Consider the following 24631-nt stretch of genomic DNA (forward strand, 5'->3'; position numbering starts at 1 on the left):
GATTTTTCAAAACAGACAGATGGGAAAGCTCATTTGTATCCCTCCGTCCATCCATTTTCTGAGCTGCTTATCCTCACAGGGGTTACAGGAGTGCTGGCGCCTATCCCAGCTGTCAACGGGCATGAGGCAGGGTACGCCCTGAACTGGTCACCAGCCAACATCGAGACAAACAGCCACAGTCACAATCACACCTCAGGGCAATTTAGACTGTCCAATTAATTTGCATGTTTTTGGGAAGTGGGAAGAAACCAGAGTGCCCTGAGAAAATCCATGCAGGCACGAGGCCAGGGTCGAACCCGGGTCCTTAGAACTGTGAGGCAAACGCTTTCCAGCTGTGTCACTGTGCCGCATGCTCATTTGTATGATGTGGTTAAAAAAATATATATAAAGATGCACAATAATGCATTATTTTTAATATGATACTTTTAACAGCTGCTCTTATGCGTATCCTCCAAACAAACAAAAAGCCTTCCATAGTTATTACAAAAGAAAAAATCATCGGTCACAGCATCTTTCCAAAGGCAATTTTGCAAAGGTCTTAGAACCAAGTAAAGTAATCAAGCCATGCCCATGCTGACACGCTTCCTTCTGCATCCAAGCTGTCCATATTGAACAAAACAGGCTTACTCAAATGTATGTAACCCAAGTATTTGTACTCATTCTAAAAAAAAAAAAAAAAGTATCCAGGCTTTCAATCTTGAGATGCTCTACGGCTTCCGCAGGGAGGGAAGAGGCAGAGTTTTATAGATAATTAATAGATTTGTTCTCAAGCTATTTTAAACACATTAAATTAGTTCATTACTCTCAACATTGACTTATCACTTGCGGACAGACCAATAGTATCGATTTGTGCAAAAGATATGTAATTGACCATATTTGGGGTTTCTACTCAATAGCGTTAATAGGTAAAATTGTTTATTTCAGCATTTTTGGTCATTTTTACACAATAAAGCAACCAATTATTCAATTAGATAAATTAAGACAAAATGTATACAAATGAATACATAAATTTACCAAGCTACCGAGCTAATTTACCAATCCGTTTTAGAATAAAACTAAATGAATGCAACAAATCCTCTAGGACTCTCGATTCTGTAAATGTTCGATGGGTCAGAGTTAAAAATGGAGCGAGCAGGTAATATTTTGTCCACCACTGGTTAGCGCAAGCATATCGATCCATGTAATAGTACACAAACATTGAATAACACGAAGACGTGGATTTTGCCCAAATGGAATAAGGAGACTTAAGATCAGTAGTCCTGCCCGCTGCTTGGTTCATTTTGTGTTACAAAATCAAGAAAAAAAGCCCTTTTATGGACCCATGTACATGAGGCGGCACGGTGCCACAACTGGTTAGATGATTGAACACACAGTTCTGAGGACCGGGGTTCAAATCCCAGACGCGCCAGTTAGGAGTTTCCATGTTCTCCCCGTGCTTGCGTGGGTTTTCTCCAGGCACTCCGCTTTCCTCCCACATCCCCAAAACATGCATCATTAATTGGACACTCTAAATTGCCCTTCGGTGTGATTGTGAGTGCGGCTGTTGTCTGTCTACATGTGCCCTGCGATTTGCTGGCAACCAGTTCAGGGTGTACTCCGCCTCCTGCCCGTTGACAGCTGGGATAGGCTCCAGCACTCTTGAGACCCTTGTGAGGATAAGGGGCTCAAAAATGGATGGATGAATGCATGGATAGATGTAGCAGTATGTCTACCAGTTCTGGTTCAGTGTCCAGTAAAGAAGCTAAAATAAGTTCCTATGCAAATTATTCCATTGTACGTACCTGGCCCTGTGAAACCAGCTAAAAAAAAAAAGTGTTTTTCAGAGCAATAATTATATTTATGAAGGAGTAATAATGTTCTGAGTTTTAAAACCTATTGAGAAAGTACTAACTAGTCACCATGACTAATTACTTTTCAATGTAATTTGACCAAAACTGGTTGTAGCACTGGCAACCAGTCCATTGTTTGTCTATATGTACACTGACGTTGACTGTTTGATTTGTTGAAATAAATTATTTAGTTTTGTCAGTTTGAGTCGCAGTGCACAGGCTCTTCATGAATTCCGACCTGTACAGCGTATATAAATAAATAATCCATGCCCGCAGTAGAAATACATTGAGATTGATAAAAGTAGGTCATTCTTCCTTCCCGAGGAGCCTGAGATGGGTGGGAGGGGTTTGTGGAGGAAGGTTGCTTGTTAACAATGGGTGGAAAAAGTCCAAGGTATTTTCCTCCCTCCATTCTTATTTCTCCTCAACTGCTTGCTTGTCCCTGGACAGAAGCATTTCTGTAGATAGATCAGTTCCTCAGGATGAATACAAAGATGAAATATTCAGCCTTTGGCATGTCTTGCTCAGCCTGCGCCGGCAGCACGTGTGTTGGAACATCTGAGTGGGAAAACTCTTGAACTCAAGGCCCGCATTTTATTTTCAAAACAGGCAGTGGGGCCAGCTCATTCAGAGAGTACGGGAGCGTATTGGTGGGAGCGACTTTTTTTTTTTTTTTGGTGTGGCAGCAATATGCTTCCGCAATAGAGGAGGTAAAATAAGGAGTTCAAATTTTATGTTGCGTTATCTCCCATTCTTCTAGAAGAAACATTTCTTTACCTTGGTGACTACCCCATTTTCTTTTTTGTTGTTGTTAAAACTGCTTATTGGCGCTGTTTTTCTACTTATTTATGTTTTTTTTCCAGAATTTTCACATGATTCAGGAAAAAAAAATGTTTGGGTGGAACCCACAATATTTTTTGCAGGAATCCCTTACTGATGGTATTTTGCTGCTTATTCATACTTTTACATATACGGTGGAACCTCAATAAAATGGACCCCGATATAATCCTGATATCAGCGATATCCCGAGAGTCACAATATCAGATAAAAACGAGACTGAGCAATGTGTCCAGAAAAGTTGTCATTTTTCACCTAAATTACCATTGACAAATTCTGTAAATTCAAGAATTGACTGCTGATGTTTCCAAGCACTGTCGTGGAATAGGCAGAGTATACAGCTGACTATGTCCTGGTCCAATTCTGTGGCGAACGTGGAACATTAATGTGGCTTCAATGTGACAATGGTTATATCTATTGTCTATTGTACATAGAGCAGAGAGAGAGAGCGGGATTCTGAGGAGTACAAAACACAAATCTTTAGAGTGTGGAACATGTTGTTTTTGGAACAGTATTTTTTTTTTTTTCAAACTGTTTATCTTTGGCAACAGATTTGGAACTCGGAAGTACATTAATTCCTTGTGGCTCATGAAAGTGAGTCTCCTATGATGAGTACTGTACATCAGCAATATCACCATGACCAAACACACCAGTGAGATGTTGGGCTAAAATGTAAACTTTTCAAACAGTTTCAAGCTTTTAAAAATATTTCAGGCCACTGTTGAGTAATATGGGTGAATATGGAGTCCAAAAAAAAAAAAGGTGCTCCAATGTAATGGCCGATTGGCTGATCCACCCCCCCAATCCCTCACCCCACCCTTTTGAGTCCGTTCTATTGAGGTTCCACTGTAGACTGATTTCATGGCAATTATAATGGCGATCAATTACTCACTGAGTTTTGCGTGTCACATACTCCGCTTATTATTACATTCATCCATACATCCATTTTCTCTGCCGCTTATCTTCACGAGCGTCACGGGGAGTGCTGGAGCCTATCCCAGGTGTCAACTGGTTGCCAGCCAGGGCCCATGGAGACAAACAGCCGCACTCACAACACACACACACCTAGGGGCAATTTAGAGTGTCCAATTAATGTTGCATGTTTTTGGGATGTGGGAGGAAACCGGAGTACCCGGAGAAAACCCAAGCAGGCACGGGGAAAACATGCAAACTTCACACAGGCGGGGCCGGGATTGAACCCAGGACCTCAGAACTATGAGGCCAACCCTTTACCAGCTGATCCACCGTGTCGCCTTATTACATTCATGGAATAAGAATTCAAAATTATATCAAAATAAGGGAGGATCCATGTTTGGAGAAATGACAAAATACCAATACCAAATAATACCAGTTTACCTGCAACCACAGCGCTAAATTGAATTGTTTCCCTCACTATCGAAAGTCACTTTGTGCACATTCATTCAGCTAACCGACTATACTTTCATTCATGTTCCGAACGGCTTTTCCTCACTGGGTTGCGGGTGTGGCAGAGCCGATCTCAGCCGTCAGTGGGCAAGAAGCTGGGTGCCCCCTGAATTGACTGCCACCCGATCTCAGGGCACAACAACAACAAAAAAGCCATTTAAACTCACGGTCACAGGCATGGAAATTTAGAGTTGTCAGTTAAACTGCTGCACATGTTTTTTGGTCATGGGAGACAACTAGAGTACCCATAGAAAAACCAACAAGGCACGGCGAGAAGGCAGGTTTGAACCCAGGTCCTCACATCTGTTAGGCAGATGTGCTAACCAGTCATCCACAGTGCCACACTAATGACTTGTTTAAATGAAATAATAAGTCATTAAAAAAAAATCATCATTTTAAATTAACCAGGTATAAAATAAAATGGAATAATTGCCTTCCTAAAATTGTTGAGTTTAGTCATACCTTTAATTTTATTACTTACAAATTAAAAATAAATACAAATAAAATGTTAAATGTCTATTGTTAATATTAGACGCGATAATAAAATATACTATTTGCAACTAACTCATTATCGAATTAGAAAAGAATAATAATAAAAGAAATACAAGCATTACTGTTAATCCAAAATTTTTTAGGAAATAAATAAATGTTCCCCTGTATTCGTTATCCAGAAATGATGTGTGCTGGACACACAACAGCTGAACATTTTGAAAACGGAAACAATAAGTATCGATTGAGAATATGTAAAAGTTGCAGAAAGCGAGAATGGGGTGCAGGCATGGGGGTTACACATTACATATACAGTACATACATAAATTTTTTTAAAATGTATTTTTTTTATTCTACTGTATTGTCACCTGCATAAAAATAATCTAGGGATAAGAGTTAGTTGATCATTTGAAAGTGCTGTTGAAATAATTGTTAATTTGAATAAATTATTCAGAACACAAAAAAATGCAGTTTTTGCCGACAGGCAAAATAAAAAGATCATTTTGAAAGGGGAAAAAGTTGCTCTCCTTGTGCCATATTGTGCTGTTCCTGTGAAGGTCTGTTTTCATATGGGACTGACTTGGCCACTTTCAAGGTCCGCGCATTCTCCCGTAAGGACTTGTGACACATATACGTGCGGAGTGTGACTCACTACACTGGCGGCTGGCACGTTGGACGACTGGTTAGCACGTCTGACTCTCAGTTCTGAGGACGTGGAACTCAAAGTTTTTGGGATAGTTGGTGGAAAGGGACTTGAGAGGCCTCCATTTTTTTTTTTTTTTTTTTTTACAAAAAATCCTTCTTTGTCACTCAAGCTGTCTTTTCCATTTATTGCACTGGAGAGTCTCATTATGTTTTTGCAATACATCAGATGTCAATCAATACATGAATTGTGCACTTCATAACATTTTTATGAAGCTGATTGCCTTTAAGTGTGGTTGTGAGTGCGGATGCTCGTTTGTTTTTATGTGCCCTGCGATTGCCTGGCAACTGGATCCGGGTGTGCCCTTCCTCCTGCCTGAAGTTAGCTGGAACAGGCTCCAGCTCTCCCACGACTCTTGTGAGAATAAGCGGTGCAGATTACATCTTAACCAATACTTTCAATGGGCCACCGCTATTTGCTCTTGCCTTTACTATGAAAGCCTACAATTTTAAATCATCATAACCTTTTGAAAACAGGACTTAAAAGAGTGTTTCAGTATGAAAGACATTTACCCATATAGAATCAAGGCTGCATAAAAATAATGCTAAGTTTAAAAAAAAATTTAATGTCTTTTTCCATCTATCCATTTTCTTTGCTGCTTATCCTCACAAGGGTCGTGGGAGTCCTGGAGCCCATCCCAGCTGTCAAAAGGCAGGAGGAAGGGCACACCCTGAACTGGTTGCCTGCCAATCACAGGGCACATTGAGACAAACAGACGCACTCACAATTACACCTACGGGAAATTTAGAGTGTCCAATTAATGTTGCATGCTTTGGGAATGTGGGAGGAAACTGGAATGCCTGGAGAAAAACCACGCAGGCACGGGGAAAACATGCAAACTCCACACAGGTGGGTCCGGGATTGAACCCAGGACCTCAGAACTGTGAGGCCAACGCTTTCCCTGCTGATCCACTGTGCTGCCTAAATGTCTTTTTAAATTTTTAATTGTAATTTTTTTTAAATGTTCTGTTATTGATTACATAATCTGAAAATGATCCTGAAGATTGCTGTGATAGGCTCAGGCACTCCCGCAACCAGTGTGAGGATAAGCGGCTCAGATAACGGATGGATTCCGATACACGCAGAAACCAACGAGTCATCAGTGTCGATATCCAGAGCATGCTTTTCGATGTCAGCCCCTCACGGCCGTTACAATTTGACAGCCGCACGTATGATTTCTAATAAGGATCAACGTTGGTTCGAATACATTACTGCATGCAAATATGCCGTTAGGGTCCAAGAGAGATTTCATGATCTGAAATGCTAAATTGGGAAAAACATCAAAGATAGCACGAAACCCTGCAGGCTGCCTTCGTAGATGTGGGAATATGCTAATCGGATCTAAATTAACGTTGCAGTGCTATATTAGCATCTGATATGACTCGTCATAGGTATAGACACGCGCCCTTGAATGCACGCACGGAACCGCAAAGAGGAAGCACCGAGTTCGGTTTCAGAATGGCGCAGTGGCAAGGTTGAGTTGCGGGTGAAGCAGCATGACGTTCAGAGAGGTAGAGCAGAGCAGCAGACAAGATCTTAAAAGGAAGGTGTGGCTGTTCCAATGGTTTGATTAACAGTCGCAAATTCCCTTTAAACCCAGTCTGCTGGGGGTCTCCGGGAGGACATCCGCATGCTCCATGATGCCGCCCAACCCTTTCAGGGGATTGTTGTTCTTACCGGGAATCTTCAACAAAGCACGAAAAGGAAACATATTTTTCTTTCTTTATTTTAGGACTGAATTGTTTTCCATGTGTGTGTGGTATGTTTACATCACAAAACCCCGCAAAAATCAATAGCAATATTTTAACTCATATTTCTTGTCAGGGGTGAAATTGTCTCTTTTCAGAGGGGGTTCTCCATCGCATCTCCCTTACCTACCAGAGGTATCACCAAGGAATTGAAAAAAAGTGCATTTTGGAATTTTGTGAACCTCAGAAAACTACTTACCATGTGTGAAGCCCCCCGCCCCCCAGCCCCACACACACGCGCTTATTGTGAATGATTTGGGGTGGAAATAGAGCCAGTGGTTATCAGCAGCTCATTTCACTGTAATAAGGGGACCGGTCCATTTTGTCTGTTGTCACACTGGCCGAGAGCGATCTCAATGCTCCGGTCACGAGGGAGTCGCTGCAATTACGGATCGTCCTCTTCGCCACCGAGACCTCTCAATGAGAGACTGTGAATGCGCCATATTTAAAAGAAATGCCAGGAGCCACTTTGAGTGAAGTCGGCTGAGCTCATTGCCACAGATAAATATCACGTCTCCAGCTTGTCTGCGAAATTAACAACACCCGCTTTTACCTTGAAATTGCCATCACATACCGTTGCACGGCAACAGCAACATGCTACCTTAAAATCACGTTCAATCACTAATTTCATGCGCACAGAAGAAAAATAAAATTTATGAAGGCCGTCTGATTAAAATGGTCGAACACTACGCCGGCTGTCTGTGTCAGTATTGTGCAATATGTGCTCGTGCCCCCCACGCCTTGACCAGACAAAACGCCTTGAATACTTACAACAGAATCAAACACCGGCAGTTACACCATCTCCTCAGTCTTTTTTAAAGGTCTTAGTGCCATGAACGATGTAATAATTAAAACGATGGGATGACTAATCAGTTTCACCAAAATAAATAAATCTGGAGCTAACAGTTCATTGCATAAAATCATTTGAGTGATCTATTCTGTACAAAACAGGGATGGCTACCTATTTTCACTTGTTATTGCCTATAAAACACCCGGACTCTTAATCTGGAGGTGACAAATTGTCCATACTTTACCATAGAGTGAGCTTGATGGGGGGAGTCATCACTTTTTAGACAGTGAAGCAGTCAAGCGCAATATAGATTTGTCCTGAAGCAACACTTTTAAAATGGTTAATAATGTGAACTCAGTAAGAGAGGTGGGGGTGACGTGGGCACAGACCGCTAGCATAGCACCTGCAAAATAACTCTGTGCAATTTGTCAGGCGAGACAATTTAATGGCGCGCCCTGATAGCGGTAACTCTCCCGGTGCTTCGACATCACTTCTGCAACTGATAACGACTTCGCCCCCGTTTGTGGGCAGGCTTATGCGCAGGAGATTAGCCCCAGTGTAACATCAAAATCCATCAGAACAAAAAGGTTTTCTTTTAGATAGTTTTCCTTTCAGGCATGATTAATAAAACGTTGGTAATATGTTACCCTCACAATTGCATTGTAATTTATTTGAACCTCGTGGTGCCCGCACATTGTATTTCTTCTTGCTTGGCTTTACATGGGCTCCATCTAAGATGGATGATACAAATTCCCTTCAGCTATTGTATAGAAAAGTTTGATTGACACTTCAGGCTCCCTGGTGGTCTTGATGACAAGGAACACGCCTGACAAGAATGAGAGGAAATGCAGAAGAGGAAGCAAGTGGAGCAGAAAACACACCAGCGTCTCCAATCTGCTGCGACTGGACGCCGAAGCTTGGAAAGGTCACGGAAAGCCTGCGGGCGCACTTACGTTCACGATGGCCTCCTTGGTTTGTGCCATGTCGGAAATGACTCCGTCTGTGATGATGAGAAGCACAAAGTACTGAGAGCCATCCTGCACCGCTGCTGCGTACCTGGGGGGGAGAACCACCATCAGACCAGAGGACCCTTCAAAACTAAGCACCTATCCATCCATATTCTGTAGCGTTTTGCCCTATGACTCCTTGGACTGGTCGCCGGCCCACATCGGGGAACATACAAGGTGCGCCAGAAAAGTACCCGGATTGGTATCACAAAAGATATATGTTGTCCAACCATCCATGCATTTTCTTTGCCGCTTATCCTCACGATGGTCGCGGGGAGTGCTGGAGCCTATGCCACCTGTCTACGGGCAGTACACCCTGAACTAGTTGGCAGCCAATCGCAGGGCACATGGAGACAAACAGCCACACTCACAATCACACCTTGGGGCAATTTAGAGTGTCCAATTAATGTTGCATGTTTTTGGATGTGGGAGGAAATCGGAGTGTCCGGAGAAAACCCACACAGGCGGGGCCGGGAGCGAACCCGGGTCCTCAGAATTGTCAGGCCAATGATTTACCAGGTGAGTCACTGTGCCGCCAGATATATGTTGTTTCAAATACAAATGGGAGTTGTTGTCAATTTTCCACATCACACATGGTACACATGTCTGACTTTGGTGCGGGCAGGAGGGGATCGATTCCCACTGGTGGTGGTGTTGATATTGTAGCCCTGGCGACCAGTTCAGGGTGTAGTCTGCTACGATGCACTCCTGTAATCCTTGTGAGGATAAGCAGCTTAGACAATGGATGAATGCTTTTCTTCCATTGAGGGAACCTCTGGAGACGAACACACATTTTTGGAATGCGGGACCAAACATGCAAAGTCTACACAGCCCAGATTAGAACCCAGAACCTCAGACCTGTGAGGTAGATGTGCTCACCACTCATCAATAATGTTCAAAGGCAGCTTTTTTTTTTTTTTTGGACTGAATTGACTTGTTCTCAGTTGGAAGTTTTGTTTTGAAAGTGAACCAAAAAGGTTCCAGGAACATGAGAACAAAATGAATAAAACATTCCTTTTCACACATGAACTATTTTAGCCGTGGCGCATTAGATTAATCTGGAATGTAAATAAGTGAAATATGCTGTAGCGCTCCGTGTCTCCGAGGTCTTTCCAGACACTTTTAGCAAAGCCAGTGGAGACGCCCCACAAAGCATGCCCTACTTTCATGGCCTCGCGCTGGCTGCTTTATGAATAATTAACTCAACTGTTTATGCAAGCGCTGCGGTATATTCCATACGCCTTCTCATTTCCTGAACATTTCGAGAGGGACAGCGGGACGAAACAATGGTGGTGACATCCAGGAGAGGCTGAACGCATTTGAACGAATGCACGTGCTCAGCAGCGAGACTCATAGCCAGCAAGTGACGTGAGTGGTTCTGAGCCAGCACGGTGGACAAGTGGGTAATATGTCAACTTCACACCGCTGGGGTTGGGGGTGACTGAATTGCTGCAGCTGGATGTCGACCACCTGGATGTCGCTTTGACCCTGGAAATGTATTTTGTTCTTGAGAAAGCTTGTGTGAATTTTGGAGACAGAAACCCTCAACGCTTTCCTTCGGAGGCCCAAATTATGAATGCCGCAGTGCCTTAAAATATGAGTTTAAGTGGTTCCGTGATTACGCTCATAACTCAAAACACTCGGTTTATGAAACATTTTCTCAACGAATGCCACGTTAGTGAAATGTGAAAATCAATACAGTTGGATTGATTTGGTCAACAATCCTGATTATATTACCACATAGCAATTGTACAATAGTATATTGGATCTAAATGTTGTTCCGACAATGCCAATTACATCACCGTATTATTATAAATGTGGTTTGATCACATGAAATAAGTTTCCTTTAAATGCTTTGCTAGTAGACATTTCCAGAAAGGAAATATTACTCATTTTGCACAACTGGAGCCTTTACTTGTTTATTGCATCCATTTCTGGTGCCTTACTGCATTTTAGATATTATTTTGCACTGCGTGTTGCCTTATGAGATGCTTTTATATTATAACAATAAAGCTGGTTTATTACATGTTAACCGTGTGATCTGTTGCCATGGAGATCACAGCCCAGATGCTTTAAAAAACATTTCCATCCTCCGTGCGTCATCACTAATGTCAGCCCACCCAACGAATAACGCAAAGCGTCTCACAATGCTTTGATACACACATTCAATGTTTATTTGAACTTTATGACTTGATATGCTGCAAAGTGCTTTTTTAAATTAAACCATGTTATGACAGTGCCTAATGGCGCCACATTTCACATCAATAAGGCGTGTTTATTGCACAGTCAATCATTATCCACCCCAATGTGTAGTCTGGCCACTAAATACATTGGATGCTAATTTCCTCATTTGCCACGCTTGTTAGAGGTGAACCAAGCGCGCGATGTGCTCCATCACAAGAAAAGCTCATTTGCGTAGGTGTTACCCTCATAAATTAGGACAACCATGTTCTTTTCTATATATGCAGTATCATTTTCATTTCTCTGTTTTCCCACACTCACAAAAACTACGCTATGCTTAAACATGCAGCAAGTCACAATGACTTTTTAGTATGGAGCAAACATAACCGGAGGGTTCAAGTGTCAATCACTGTGTCGGTGTCTTGAAGACAACTCTAAAGGATACCGTAGCACAAGTGAGTGAACGGAGAGGTCTTTGTACCGATACCTTGCCACATGATTGACAACAGGAGCAAAGTTGGTGGGTCCGTACAGCTGCACCGTCTTAAGGCTTTGATGGTAAGCGTCCAGAATCCCCTGCATGCCGTTGCAGTACGGGTTCTCCATGTTCCCGTTCTGGTGTGGAGAAAAACGAAAAATACCAGAGTAGCATCACAGGTGAGCTGGAACTTTGGGGGTCTCTGCATTGTTACTGTAAAACTGACAGCAGTAAAAACGGACCCCTACAAAGTTGGAACTTGACCATTCCATTGTTTGTTTATATGAGCAGTCCCTTGTTGAAAAGAGACAAGCCACAGAAGCGCAAAAAGAACTTCACACAGGTAGGCCCGAGCCAGGATCCTAAACTGCAATTTCAGTATTGTGAGCTAAAATATAAATCCGTAGTGTACATAAACAAATAAAATGTTCACTTCACTCGAGGAGTAAAATGTAAATACTGGAAGCTGCTCGCAGGAAGAGCTACGCAAACTCTAAAATGAAGCTTAATTTGTCGACTTGATTGAAAACACGGAGGAGACGTCGACAGCGTCTACAATAGCGTCTACAATCATCAGCCGGCTGAGAGACGATTCAAATTGTTTTCGCAAACCAGCCAGCCTGGCAGAAACTCATTTACACTGGAAAAGATGCATGATAGATTTATCAGAATGATGTGCGCCAGGTGTCTGCAAAGAGCACACGTCCCCGCTCTGCATGAAAGTCTCTTGAAACTTTTTAGCTTTTAGAGATACACTTGTAGTTTTCCCAGAAAGGTTTGAGGCACAGCTATGATTGGCAGGCAGCCAGTTTCGGGTGTACCCGTCTCCTGCCCGATGATAGCTGGGATAGGCTCCAGCACTCCTGCAACCTTATTTTTTTTTCAGGGTCAGAAAGGTTTATATTTTTTTAAATAAATTGAATTGTCATTTGAAAACTGTATTTTGTATTTCCTTGCGGTAGGAATGGAATTTATAGATGAGGTTAGACTGGAATCCCTTTGGACAATGATGTTCGCAGATTATATTGTGATCTGCAGTTGAGGAGGTAGCAGAAATGAAGGTGTTGGGGTTCTCGCTCGGAGTGAGCAGGTTGGATAGGATCAGAAATGAGCTCCTTGGAGGGACAGCCAAAGACAAGATTCGATAGAGCAGACGTCGATGGTTTGGACATGTTCAGAGGCGAGAGAGAGTGAGTATATTGGTGGAAGGCTGCTGAGGATGGAGCTGCCAGGCAAAAGAGCGAGAGGAAGACCAAAGAAAAGGTTGATGGATGTTGTGAGGGAGGATCTGAGGACAGTGGCTGTTAGAGAGGAGGATGCACGGGATAGGCTTAGATGGAAAAAGATGACACACTGTGGCAAAAGAAAAAGATTTTGTATTTCCTTGGGTTGTCTCCGAGTGATATTAGCATTTGTTTGAGGATTTGAAACCTTTGTGTGTGCTAGATATGCCAAATAAATAAATAAAATAAGGAGGGGGCAAATACTTTTTCAAAGCAGTGTACTGTAGATTAATAGAGATTCTGGTTTTGTTCCATTGTCTTTGCCCTTTAAGGACTCTGAAGTAAGCTTTCTTTTTTTTTTAAATTAACTAATACGATTTAAATCGACACAATAATTACTGAGTGAAGATGAAGACAGCTATGTTAGCTCCATTCAAGCTGCTGACTGGTTTGCTTATGCTAATCACTTCAGATTAACATCTAGGTTGTTTTGTCCAGGTTTTTTTGTTGGATGAAGTGTTCCAGCGTCAAGTTTTTTTTTTTTTTTTTTAAACAAGGCCAATCGACATGTACTTTTAGATAACCTACTTTTGTTCCATTGCCTTTGACTTGTGTCGATTCTTAGCTGGTAGGTCTTTGTAAACAATGGACTGTTATCTGGAACCTTTAAGGACTAGAGCGGTGCATTCAAGTGCATTGGTTGTGTTGTGAGACAAAGCGCTTTGTGGCCTTGGTCGTCTACTTCTTTTTCTACTATTTGATTAGTTACTTTTAAAGTAGTGTTTTTCTGGACACATTTGTATTTCATTCATCCATTATCAACACCCGCTGATCATGGTTAGGGTCACATGTTGCTGGAACATATCCCAGCTGACTTCGAGCGAAAGGTGGACTACACCCTGAACTGGTCGTCAGTCAGTCGCAGGGCACATATAGAGCTCGTGCACGTGATGTCACCATTTTCACGGCGCCATATTGCCGGTCAAAAATAACAGCTGGCCATTGTGGGAGACATTGAACCATTGGAGAATATTCACAATGCCCGAGACTTGTTGTGCTGTTGGTTGTCGCAACAGACGAGACAGATATTCAAAGAGATCATTCTATGGAATACCAGCTGAAAAGACCAGAAAAGATCGATGAATTTCGGCAATTAATCATGATGGATGGTGCCCAACCAAAATGCACACACGCCTGTGTAGCGGTCGCTTCATTTCAGGTAGGAATTATTTGTCTCATTCTCAAACTACCAAAAAGTATTCAGAATGCCAAGATGGCTCATTTGAGAACAATGCATTAAAAAAAAAAAAAAACTGTCTCTCCCAGAGGTTTACGGAGGTTAAGTGTGGCCGCAATTGCTTTCGTGTACGTTCCATGGAGACACCTCCGTCCTCTTCTTTTTTTTTTTTTTCCCCAATCATAATTAATGAATGAGAGTTTGTGCAAAACCAGGGGTCATTTATTCAAATATTTGTATTTGTATTGAATACTATCTGAAAAGCTCGATGGATTCCGGTGGTTAACGTGTCGCCGAACACACTTCAGCGTTCACAAGCCGTCAAAACCGTTACTATGTGGGATTTATTCCTGATGAGAACAGATCCAGCAAAAAAGTATTCATATGCGTCCAGTCTTTTATATGCTTTCAAACTTTTCAATGGAAAAATATCGACGACTTACTCACCAGATCCATGTGTGTATCCAGTTGTCCAAGACAAGCGGAAGCGAATGAACAGTCCAAATTCTTATCAGCGAAAACATCAACTTTGGCATTATTTACGGATCCTCTATGCAGAGTTTATCTAATTTTTCCACACACCTTCGTTTATTTTCACCTTCTAAATGTCTAATGGTATCAGACAAAACTCTGGGCGTCGTGCTAAAAGACATTTTCGTGTCGTCTCCAACTGACTTAGCAATGAACTATGCTTTGCTAGACCGGCAATATGGCGAGGTAAACAAGTCACATGATTTTATGACGTAGGTGCACAAACTCTATAGACAGACAATCATTCACACTCACACTCACACACACACATCAAAATCAGGCGAGTGTACAACTACATCATCATTCATCAGTGATGCATATGCATGTAGTGTACATTTCAAGTTCTAGGTCAAATTAGACGATGTGTGAAAATCCCTATGGGAAATGTTGGAAACAAAAACAGGGACTTTTGTACATGCAATTTGGTCAGAGAAATTTGGGAAGAGGTTGTGGAAAAAGTGATCACACTTTTTAGGAGATTGAACATAAATACCTTATTTTATCATTTTTTGTTTTGTCCTGTTCTGCTTTTTGGTCAAGCAGAAAGGATCATCTGTATCCCTTTTATGCCATAGGTTTTACTGTGTCACATTGGACTTTTTATGACGCCATTGTGGTTTCTTTATATTGTACACTGATGGATATTGAATTAGAGTCATTTGATCAAACAGTTTTTAAAGGGGAATGACAGAAAAGACAAAGAAAAGTGAAAATATAACTAAAGAATATAGGAAAACAAGAAATACAGAAACACCAAACTGATCAAAATTGGATTCCATTGTCACAACGTTAGGGGTCGACGCTGCTTCCCAAATGGTCCTCGGAAGCAGGAAAAGTACATTGTGTGATTTTAAAGCATGGTTGAAAGTCAGGTTGGAAGTTGAAGCCTTCATTAATGATTAGTGAGAAGGATGTAAAAGGTTAAGGGCACCTATTTTGCATATGAAAGCTTCAAGACACAAGTGAGTGAAAAGATTGTTTTGTATTGTTGACATTTGTGATCAAGACATTTGTGTTGATGAGGTTTGTAAATCGACTGTTTTCGACCACGTGACTACATCCGGGGCACCTGGTCACGTTGGATGGGGTCACTCTCCTGATGCGCTGTTCACGCTATTGCTTTTGCAAACAGACCGGAGTTACAGAAACGTTCGTACGACTGTTGCTTATAGCGTGGACCAAGTAAAGAATTATAAAGGTCTGGAGGCCTAGAACGAATTCATCAATGGCTGGCTTCGTCATGCGGCGGTATCCATCGTAAGAAACCTGAGTCTCCAAACTGACAAGGCTAGTGTACCGTAAAATGCAATTTAAATATGTACCACGTGATTACAGTTAGCGTTGTGTTCAATTATGTTTATTATACCAACGAAAGACGTATAGATTATTATTTTAGTTTTTGTTACTGAGAGGGAGAGAGAGAGGTTCGACGAGGACGAGTCCCAAGTTGAGCCTGCACCTTTTTCTCCACTTCCACGGCTACATTTTTAACTCAACTCACAAAACAGGTAACTCGTTTTTGCAAACCTATTATAATAAAACAGAAAATACAGATTTTAGAGACATGCATTGCATTCACACACGAGTATCATGTAGGCCCTTGGCCCAAAAGAATACTTCTCCTTCACAGAACTTAGTTATTCCTAAGTAGGTGTGAAATTCTAAGAGGTATCCAATACTTACCAAGAACAAAATGCTCTGAGCAAACTCGGACGTAAGGGAATGACTTTGGTGCTAGGGCGGCTCTGCTAATATGAGATAGCCACAGTTGTGGCCGTTTGGTTGCTAACTGCTCCGCTTTCTCGCACTGGTTCCTGATCACAGCTGGCTGTCGAAAGAAAGACGCTTTACAACGCCCACTTTCGTTTGAGCAACCGGTAACATAGCAGTGCGCCCCCATTCATACGCCTTTCTGAAATTATTCCTGCTTAGTTTGTTTACTTGAATTCACCAAACCAAAATGGCACCCGCGTTCTAAATCGGAAAGTGTGTGACGTCAGTCTATAGCACTGCCAATGGGATGTTTGGTGAGAAAAATACTGACAGACAGACAGACAGACAGACAGACACACAGACAGACACACACACACACACACACACACACACACACACACACTTAACTTGGAGCATTTACTTTGCAGTTGATAAAGGTTTTATGATGATGACACTTCAGTCTGAATTAGAAATGAATGATTTGAAATGCAAATGATCTCAATAGCATCGTTTGCTTTGAAAGTCTGTCAAAAACATTTGCAGGAGCACAACTGAAAACGAATAGCAGTCCCACATTTAACATCGCACATGACTCACCAGGGGGAACTCATGGGAAACCCTCCCATCAGGGGGCAGCTTAGCACCAAATCCCAAAGCAGGGAACATCTTATCACTGTCATAGTCCTGGATGATCTCGCCCACCGCTTTCAGGGCCATGGCGTAGGCGTTCATCTGGTACGGGTTCATGTAGTGAAGCGAAGTGGACTGAGACGGATTGCCTGTCAAGTCCAGACAATAGTCATTGATGCAAGCCCTCAAAAGCAAAGTCAGGATTTGACTGACGGGGATTTTGGCATAAACATGCGTGAAGTGGAACTGAGTTGCATGATGTGATTAGCAGAAAAGCTTTGACTTATTACAGTTTACTAATATGACAGCTCCTGCAGCAGAAAATTTCCAAGTACCTGTACCTGCATATTCTCTGTCATTACTATATGCATCTCCATGTACTATACCTTGCCTATCTGTGTTAAATTCCGTGGGTGTTTTATTTTTACACACTCGGCCAAATAAAGCAGATTCTGATTTATTCCAAGAACAGTTTTATACGTATACTCAATGTAAATACTACATACAATGCTTTTTTTCTACATTTCATTGAAGCACATTACCATGGTGATGTAAAAAAAAAATAAAACTGATAAAAAAAAACAGATCTCCAGGATGTTATCGTTTCATATATACTTCCATCCATTTTCTGAGCCACTTATCCCCACAAGAGTCACAGGAGTGCTGGAGCCTATCCCAGCTATCTTCGGGCAGGAGGCAGAGTGCACCCTGGACCAGTCGCCAGCCAATCGCAGGGCACGTAGAGACAAAGAACAGTCACACTCTCAATCACACCGAAGGGCAATTTAGAGTCACCAATGAATGCATGTTTTGGGGATGTGGGAGGAAACCGGAGTGCCTGGAGAAAACCCACACAGGCACGGGAAGAACATGCAAACTCCACATAGGCGGGTCTGGGATTCGAACACCGCTCCTCAGAGGCCTGTGAGGCCAACGCATTCCAGCTGCCCCACTGTGCCTCCAACACTGAACACCACATGTAAAAAATCTGCTCTACCACCAATCTCAAAATCTTGTGTGATCCCACAAAAACAAAGGGGGAAGGCCGGTGCATTGCCGCCTGAAAATAACTACCCAAAAACTAGCCACACTGTGCGACACACCAATGATCGGCATTGAGTGGTTGGGGGGGGGGGGTGGTTGTAGGGGACTGCTGTTTTGTTGCTGGGGGAAAAATTACTGTCATCAAACTGTGCAGGCTTTGCAACGCCCCCGAAATTATGCAACCCCTTGCCTTGTCGTCAACAAGGGGGTAGTGGGGTATGAGGCTTTGGGGGGAGCATGCTGCTCCTCAGAGAATGCTGTTCTGGGCACCTGCCCATAGTTCCTATTTCAGAAACCGCCCCTGGTTTTGGAAGCCAATTCTGCTTTGCCATGGACACGTAGAAAAATGATCATTGCAAAATCTCGTAATACAGTGAAAAATCCACATTTTAAAATTATATTTGTCGGTCTTAAAAATCTGTGGTACAATAACATCGCAAAAAGTGTAGCGTGATGAGGCGCAACTGTGTGCATATGGGTAAAATTAAAGTTTTTTTGTCTTCTTCGATAATCTACTGACAACATAACCCTCCAAATCCGAATGAAAATATTGCCATTTTGAGCATTTATTTGCAGAAAAGGAAAAAATGGTCAGAAAAACAAAAAGTCCAGTGTTTGTTTTCCCCCCAGAGTTGTTAATGCAGGGCTTCACAAGAGTCCCTTAAACATTGCCTTTTTGCCTGCGGCCATTAGTATTTGACGACTTAGCGTTTGCAGTTTTTGTCAGCATATTACCCACGGGTCACCAGTCGACATTGGAGCAGCATTGAAAAATTGCCACCTGACAAGAAGTTTAACTGTCCCTGACTACATCTCTCTGACAGTCTGAGAAGCTTTCAGGACAGACAGACAGACAGACAGACAGACACTTTATTCACCTCATGAGGGAAATTATTGTTCATAATATAAGAGACACACTTTACAACTTAAGCTATCAAAGACAAATTTCTGGATACAAACCACACAGCAGATGGCCTTCTACTACGATTACAGCTGAAAATGCCGAACAGCCGCTTGCAAGGAGGCATTTGGACAAAGTCGGGCAAAGTCTATCCAGAGGGCCGATTTGGAAAGCTTGATTCAATGGATGCTTCGGAAGCTAGTGAGACGCTAGCCCATACTAGCTTGCAATTGTTAAAAAACTTCAAAGTGGATGATTGTGATGCTCAAAAGTGAGAGTGGAGACTATATGAAATCATATCAAAAAATGGCTTTCATGAAAATGGGCAACAAAAAAAAAAAAAACTTGAATACAAAGGGAAATTCATGACAGTTGCAATTCCAGTCCCATTCATCTCGACAACATGTATTGTGATCAGAGAGTCAAGAAACACTTACCATTTGATGCTGTGAAATCAATGGCCACCGTGAAGTGAATCTGCGTCCTGAAAGACACGAGCAGAAGGGAATGTTCCTCTTATCTAAAAGGAAGCTTCTTTTCTGATAAGACCAACAGGTTCCAAAGAATCTTTTCATTGCGATCCATCAAACAACACTCTCCGTGCTACTCGTTAGTACCCTACTCGAAGCAGTTTATCCATGTGTCTCTGAAATTCTTTTCTGGTCAGCAAGAGTTATAGGACATGTCCTTAGGTACTTGGAAGGAGGAGGGCTTTCATGACCTGATGTAGGGATCACATATATTTATTTACGGGAGCCAAAATTTGCAGTATGAGCAAATACATGCGGGAAAGGGGAGCCACTAGCACTGATGCACATTTTGCTGGCTAACATCAAATCACATTACTATATACTGTATGTAAGGAGAAGGAAAAGAGAGTCATCTTCTTCTTCTTCCAAACCATCTGCTGCAAGTGCCAATATAACCGCCGAGAGGCATGAACCATCTGAGCTCCCTTTCCCCCCCAGGAATAAAGAGCAAGACAGAGCCTGTGCATGGCTGGCTCCTAAATGAGCCTTCTTCCAGCTATTTGTATAGGGTAGCCCACCAGTACCTCCTTCATGACATTTCTAGGCCAAGAGAGACCATTCAAGTGGCCTCCAGCACCCTGGCCTTCCTCGAGTGTCCTTGAAGGTTTGAAGCTCAACATGTAAAATATCTTCATTAAAAGTTCCATTTTTTTTGACTAATTAGACCTCATAGAGTGACTCTAACATGGACTTTGCAATTTCAGTTCAAAAAATACTTTTGTTTTGTCAGAAAATGTCTCACTGAGACCTACTTCTGTTTAATCCAGTTCAGAATCTGCTTTGTCCATATATGGCTAAGACCCCGACACCCACACCCCCCCTACATCTGATTGGTTGCCTCCGTATAGAAGAGCCATTTGTGAGAGGTCACGTATTTGCTACGTTGATAAAGCTGGATCGGGGACAGACAGGGAAGAAGCAGATGTTCACTAGTGACGAAGATAAGTTCGAGATATTCAAATGACCTGATTTCAGGTCTCTCTCCGATCATTCCTCCAATTTCCATACCGGTTTTCTTCACTAGGTTTCTGGGTGTGCTAGCGCCTATTTCAGCTGACTCGAGGCGAGAGACGGGGGTACACCCCTCACTTTTCACAAGCCAATCTTAAGGCACACACAAACAAAAAAAAATATCTATATTCACATTCACACCTACCCACACAGGCAAGGGGAGAAAATGCAAACTCTACAAAGGTGAGGCTGAGATTTAAACCCCAGTCTTTAGAACTGTGAGGCAGTTGTGCTAACCAGTCGTTCACTGTGGTTTTCAGGCCTCAATGAAGAAAAAAAATCAGGAACTCAGGAATGCATGGACGATTTTCCCTAAATTTGATATTCAGGTGAGTTTTTTTTAGCAAAATGTGGAACTGTGGGAAAACAGGAAATGCGAACATGAAAAACCTAAAACCAAATTATTTAAATTTTGTTTGTACAAATTGGGTAGAATAATAACACTAAAGAATTTTAGCGTAGAATAATGGAGTGAATGATGTGTGCTTGTTGACTAACGCAAAATTAACTGAAGTACTTTAGAATTGAGTGAATTGGAGCATATGTAGGTTGAGAGACTAGGGGAAAACAAGCAAAATAGTTCTATATAATAATAACAATGTATTAATTATTATTATACAAAATATAATAATGTACTAATTCTTATGATATTATAATATAAATATGATAATGATGTAGTAATTATTATTATATAATTATGTATTGTATTAAATATAACAATGATTATTATATGTCAAAATATTATTATTATAAAACCTGTTTTGCATTTCAATTTGATTCTATACATTTTACAATAAAATGTGTTTTCGAGGCAGCGGGATGAAAAAGTGGTCAGCACATCCACCCTGAAACCAACTGGTGGCCACTCCATTGTCACATTGGATGGTGACCAGTCCAGACTGAACCCCCCCCCCCAAAAAAAAAAACAAAAAACAAAAAACAAAAACAAAACCTAATTATAATGGATGGCAGGATGGATATTGGCTGATGTTAGTCAATCAATTCAAATCGTAACAGTACTGTATAATACAGTTGAGATCCAGATCCAGATCCAAGCCATCTCCAGTGTGTGTGTGTGTGTGTGTGTGTGTGTGTGTGTTGCCGGATTACTCCTGCCTCAAAGGACTTTCTATGAGGGAGGACTGCTTCAATAGAAACATGTGGGTCATTGTATGTGGCGGCACTTCCTTTTAAAAGACCATGAAGAAAAAGGATGGTCAACAAAGGATTAGGCCCTCTGGGGTTAAATATGTCGAAACGTACTCACACACACACGCACACGCACACGCACGCTCACACAAACACATCACGCCGTCTGTCTTGGCTTTTGCGAGCTGCCTTCCTAATTTCCCTTCTGAGGTGCGTTGGGGATTAGTTGAGGAGCTGAGCCCACAAATGATTCCACGATGGGAAAATCAATTCGGAACGATGTTGACTGATGCTGCAGGATTGTCTGGCTTATGGCTCTTATTGCAAACAACTAATGGCCAGGCTGGGATTACTATTTTTATCCCTGCCTCCCCAGCTAGTCGTCTACAAACGTCAAAGACAATCTTACTTGGACTGATGTTGTGCACCGCAGACAAATAAATGTGCCATCATCATTTCCTGGCACCTGATCATCAGTTCATGCACCAAATTGCTTCTCCCAGCAGGCAAGACTTTTTTTGTTTTTTTTTTTTATTCTCAACAATCCAAAGACAAAAGCCATACAAAAAGGAAACGTCTCAACAGTGTCAAGCCAGTGACTCCAGTTTCCTACCACATCCCAAAAACATGCAACATTAATTGGATGCTCTGAATTACTCCTAGGTGTGATTGTGAGTGCGGCTGTTTGTCTGTATGTGCCCTGCCACTGGCTGGCAACCAGTTCAGGGTGTGCCCGCCTCCTGCCCGATGACAGTTGGGATGGGCTCCAGTACTGCCGCGATCCTCGGCTCAGAAAATGGAAGGATGGATAGAAACACAAAAACAAAGCACAAATAAAACAGACTCAGTTCACAAATATTCACATTTAGGCAATATTAATCATTTGGCATAGAAGTCTTAAACCTCTAAAGAAACTAAAAATGTCTTGTAGATTTTACACACCACAGAGAAGAGTATATTTTAAAAAGCCTGTCAAATTTCAACACATAAAAAAGAAAATCACAATGAATACCCTATTGAGGGCAAGTGATTCAGAGAATGAATGAATGGACAATAATCATGAAGAATAAGGGCGGCCCTCAAGGTGCAGGATTGTGTGGGCATATACAATCAAGGCCATAAAGGCAGCCCTTCACTTCTCATACAAATATGCTCGCTGTCGTCAACTACTGACTGAATAACGTGTGCCGCTGTGGTTATAGTTAATGAACAGTTAACGTTCCTGTGTATGTATGTTTATGTTATGCGCGGACCTACACATAACAATTCCAAGCAAGTCTCTGACATTTCAAACAATGTTGCCGGGGTTGGTCCAGCGAGCTGTTTAGAACTTTCGTGTGTTAGCTTGTGGGCCAGCAAACGTAATATAAAATTAACTTTCCCTAAAGTGTTTCATCTCTGTTGTATACATCTACACGCAGCACATGGATTGAGGCTGTGGAGTATTGGACAGACCCAACGCTGGTCTGCCAGTCAACGAGCCCAGTAGCGGCTAATGCTGTGCATACTAGCTTAGCCTAGTAGCACACTACGTTTCTTAGCAGTGGAGCTGTCAAACTCACCGTTGCCTCCCTGCTTTACCACAACAATGAGAATACATTGAGTTTGGACAATGAAGAGTGTTTATGTTGAAGAGTTTATGTATCGAATGATCTAGTAACGATTGGGACATGCCTAGGTTTAGACTCAGTTTCAGCCTTTTTTTTTTTTTTTTTAAACAAACCAATCATAAAACACTATTCTTAACTAAACCTAATGGAAAGGCACACAATTAAACGTTATTATTTCGAGGAAAAAAAACTCGTCTTGATTTTATTGAATAAAAACTTTATTCTTTATTACTTTTAAAAATGCTCTTCCAATAAAGCACTGCTAAAAACTGTTGTGATTTTTATGTTGAGGTGGTGTTGTTACTTCTGATCTCGCTTGGCTACTTTTGAAATCAAGGATTCAGTAAAGTAACTGAGTTACATTTTAATACCTGTGGCAACACCGGTGTTTTTTTTTATTTATTACAAAAGTAGCACTCTATAATAATGTACTTTATAAAAAGCTACAGTAAATGATGTAATTAAAGAGAATAAAATCTAATATAATATAATAAAAAATAAAATAAAGAATACATTTTTGACATTTTTTGCTTCAGTTAAATGGCCATTGTGCTGCTCCTTCTGCTGTGTGCCCATATGCCACCTGGAGAGAGTATAAATGTAGAGAAGTGGTGCTTAATCTTGATTACAGCGACTCACATATTTCTTGCCGATCTGCTTGTTACTTGTAGTCAAGTAACCACCTAATACGCTCCACTTCTATCCTTGGGGGTGGCGTGTTACAAGAATAAGAGTAATAAGACAAACTGACTTCCTCGTTAGTCTCTGTCGTGGCTTGCTGCTAACTAGCTATTTAGGCAGTTGTCAGTTCTGTACTGTATGTCATATTCAGATGATGATAAATACTGCTGGATGGACGTTGAAAGGTAAACTTAGTTCAAGAACTCACATTAAATACTAACGAGACTATGAGACTATAACTAATAAAGCAGTATTTTGACAGGAAAATAATAAAAAAAAAAAAAACAACAACAACAACAATTTGTTTTTGGCCATATCATTGCAGAAGTAGGTGGGGATTTCTGCAGATTCAGCAGGTTTTGTCATATAAAAAATTTGCACAAGGGTGAATTCGTGACTCCTGAATTGCGAATGAACAGCACTCGAGTGTACTGTACTGCCTTCTCGGCCTTATTGATCAGGAGAGCGTTCTCCTCCTCCACCAGGCCGAGGATGGCCTACTGGTGTTGTGGCAATTCATAAGGTCCAGCGAGGGCTTCATATTCTGGCCTCCCTTGGTCGTCAGTGCCTTATTTGAACTTGCTAGCAAGTCGAACACGGCTGAGTTCCCATATTTATAGGACATTTCTTTCCAGGAAATCCTATCTTTGGACCAGCTCGTCCTATACCGCATTGATGTCATGTTAACTTTCTGCTTTCCACTAAAGCAAACACAATATGCTGGGAGTCTCTGAGGTGAGGATCCCCTCCAGGCTGGGAAAGATGCGCCAGGTGGGGTACGGTACACCAGCGACACCAGTGTGCTCTGTTTTTGCTCGAAAAGACAAACAAGGCTGTGAGCAGATTGCTGCATTTAACAAAACGATGCAGAAGAAAAGACTGCA

The 24631-nt window shown here is 41.8% G+C and overlaps 1 protein-coding gene across 2 annotated transcripts in view; it reads right to left on the reverse strand.

Annotated features, from left to right (window-relative positions):
- cpne5a (copine Va) overlaps nucleotides 1–24631 on the reverse strand; it is a 112522-nt gene that overhangs the window by 4766 nt on the left and 83125 nt on the right. The window contains exons 14-17 of one of the 2 annotated variants that reach the window (XM_061809155.1): nucleotides 19204–19250; nucleotides 16789–16970; nucleotides 11497–11624; nucleotides 8775–8877 (exon numbers count right to left, since the gene is read on the reverse strand). In XM_061809155.1, coding sequence (XP_061665139.1) covers nucleotides 8775–8877; nucleotides 11497–11624; nucleotides 16789–16970; nucleotides 19204–19250 — 460 coding nt within the window. Of the gene's footprint in view, nucleotides 1–8774; nucleotides 8878–11496; nucleotides 11625–16788; nucleotides 16971–18825; nucleotides 18941–19203; nucleotides 19251–24631 lie in introns of those variants that run through there. The other variant, XM_061809164.1, reaches the window with a different exon arrangement.

The sequence above is a fragment of the Syngnathoides biaculeatus genome, chromosome 2 (genome assembly GCF_019802595.1).
Source record: "Syngnathoides biaculeatus isolate LvHL_M chromosome 2, ASM1980259v1, whole genome shotgun sequence".
Taxonomy (NCBI): domain Eukaryota; kingdom Metazoa; phylum Chordata; class Actinopteri; order Syngnathiformes; family Syngnathidae; genus Syngnathoides; species Syngnathoides biaculeatus.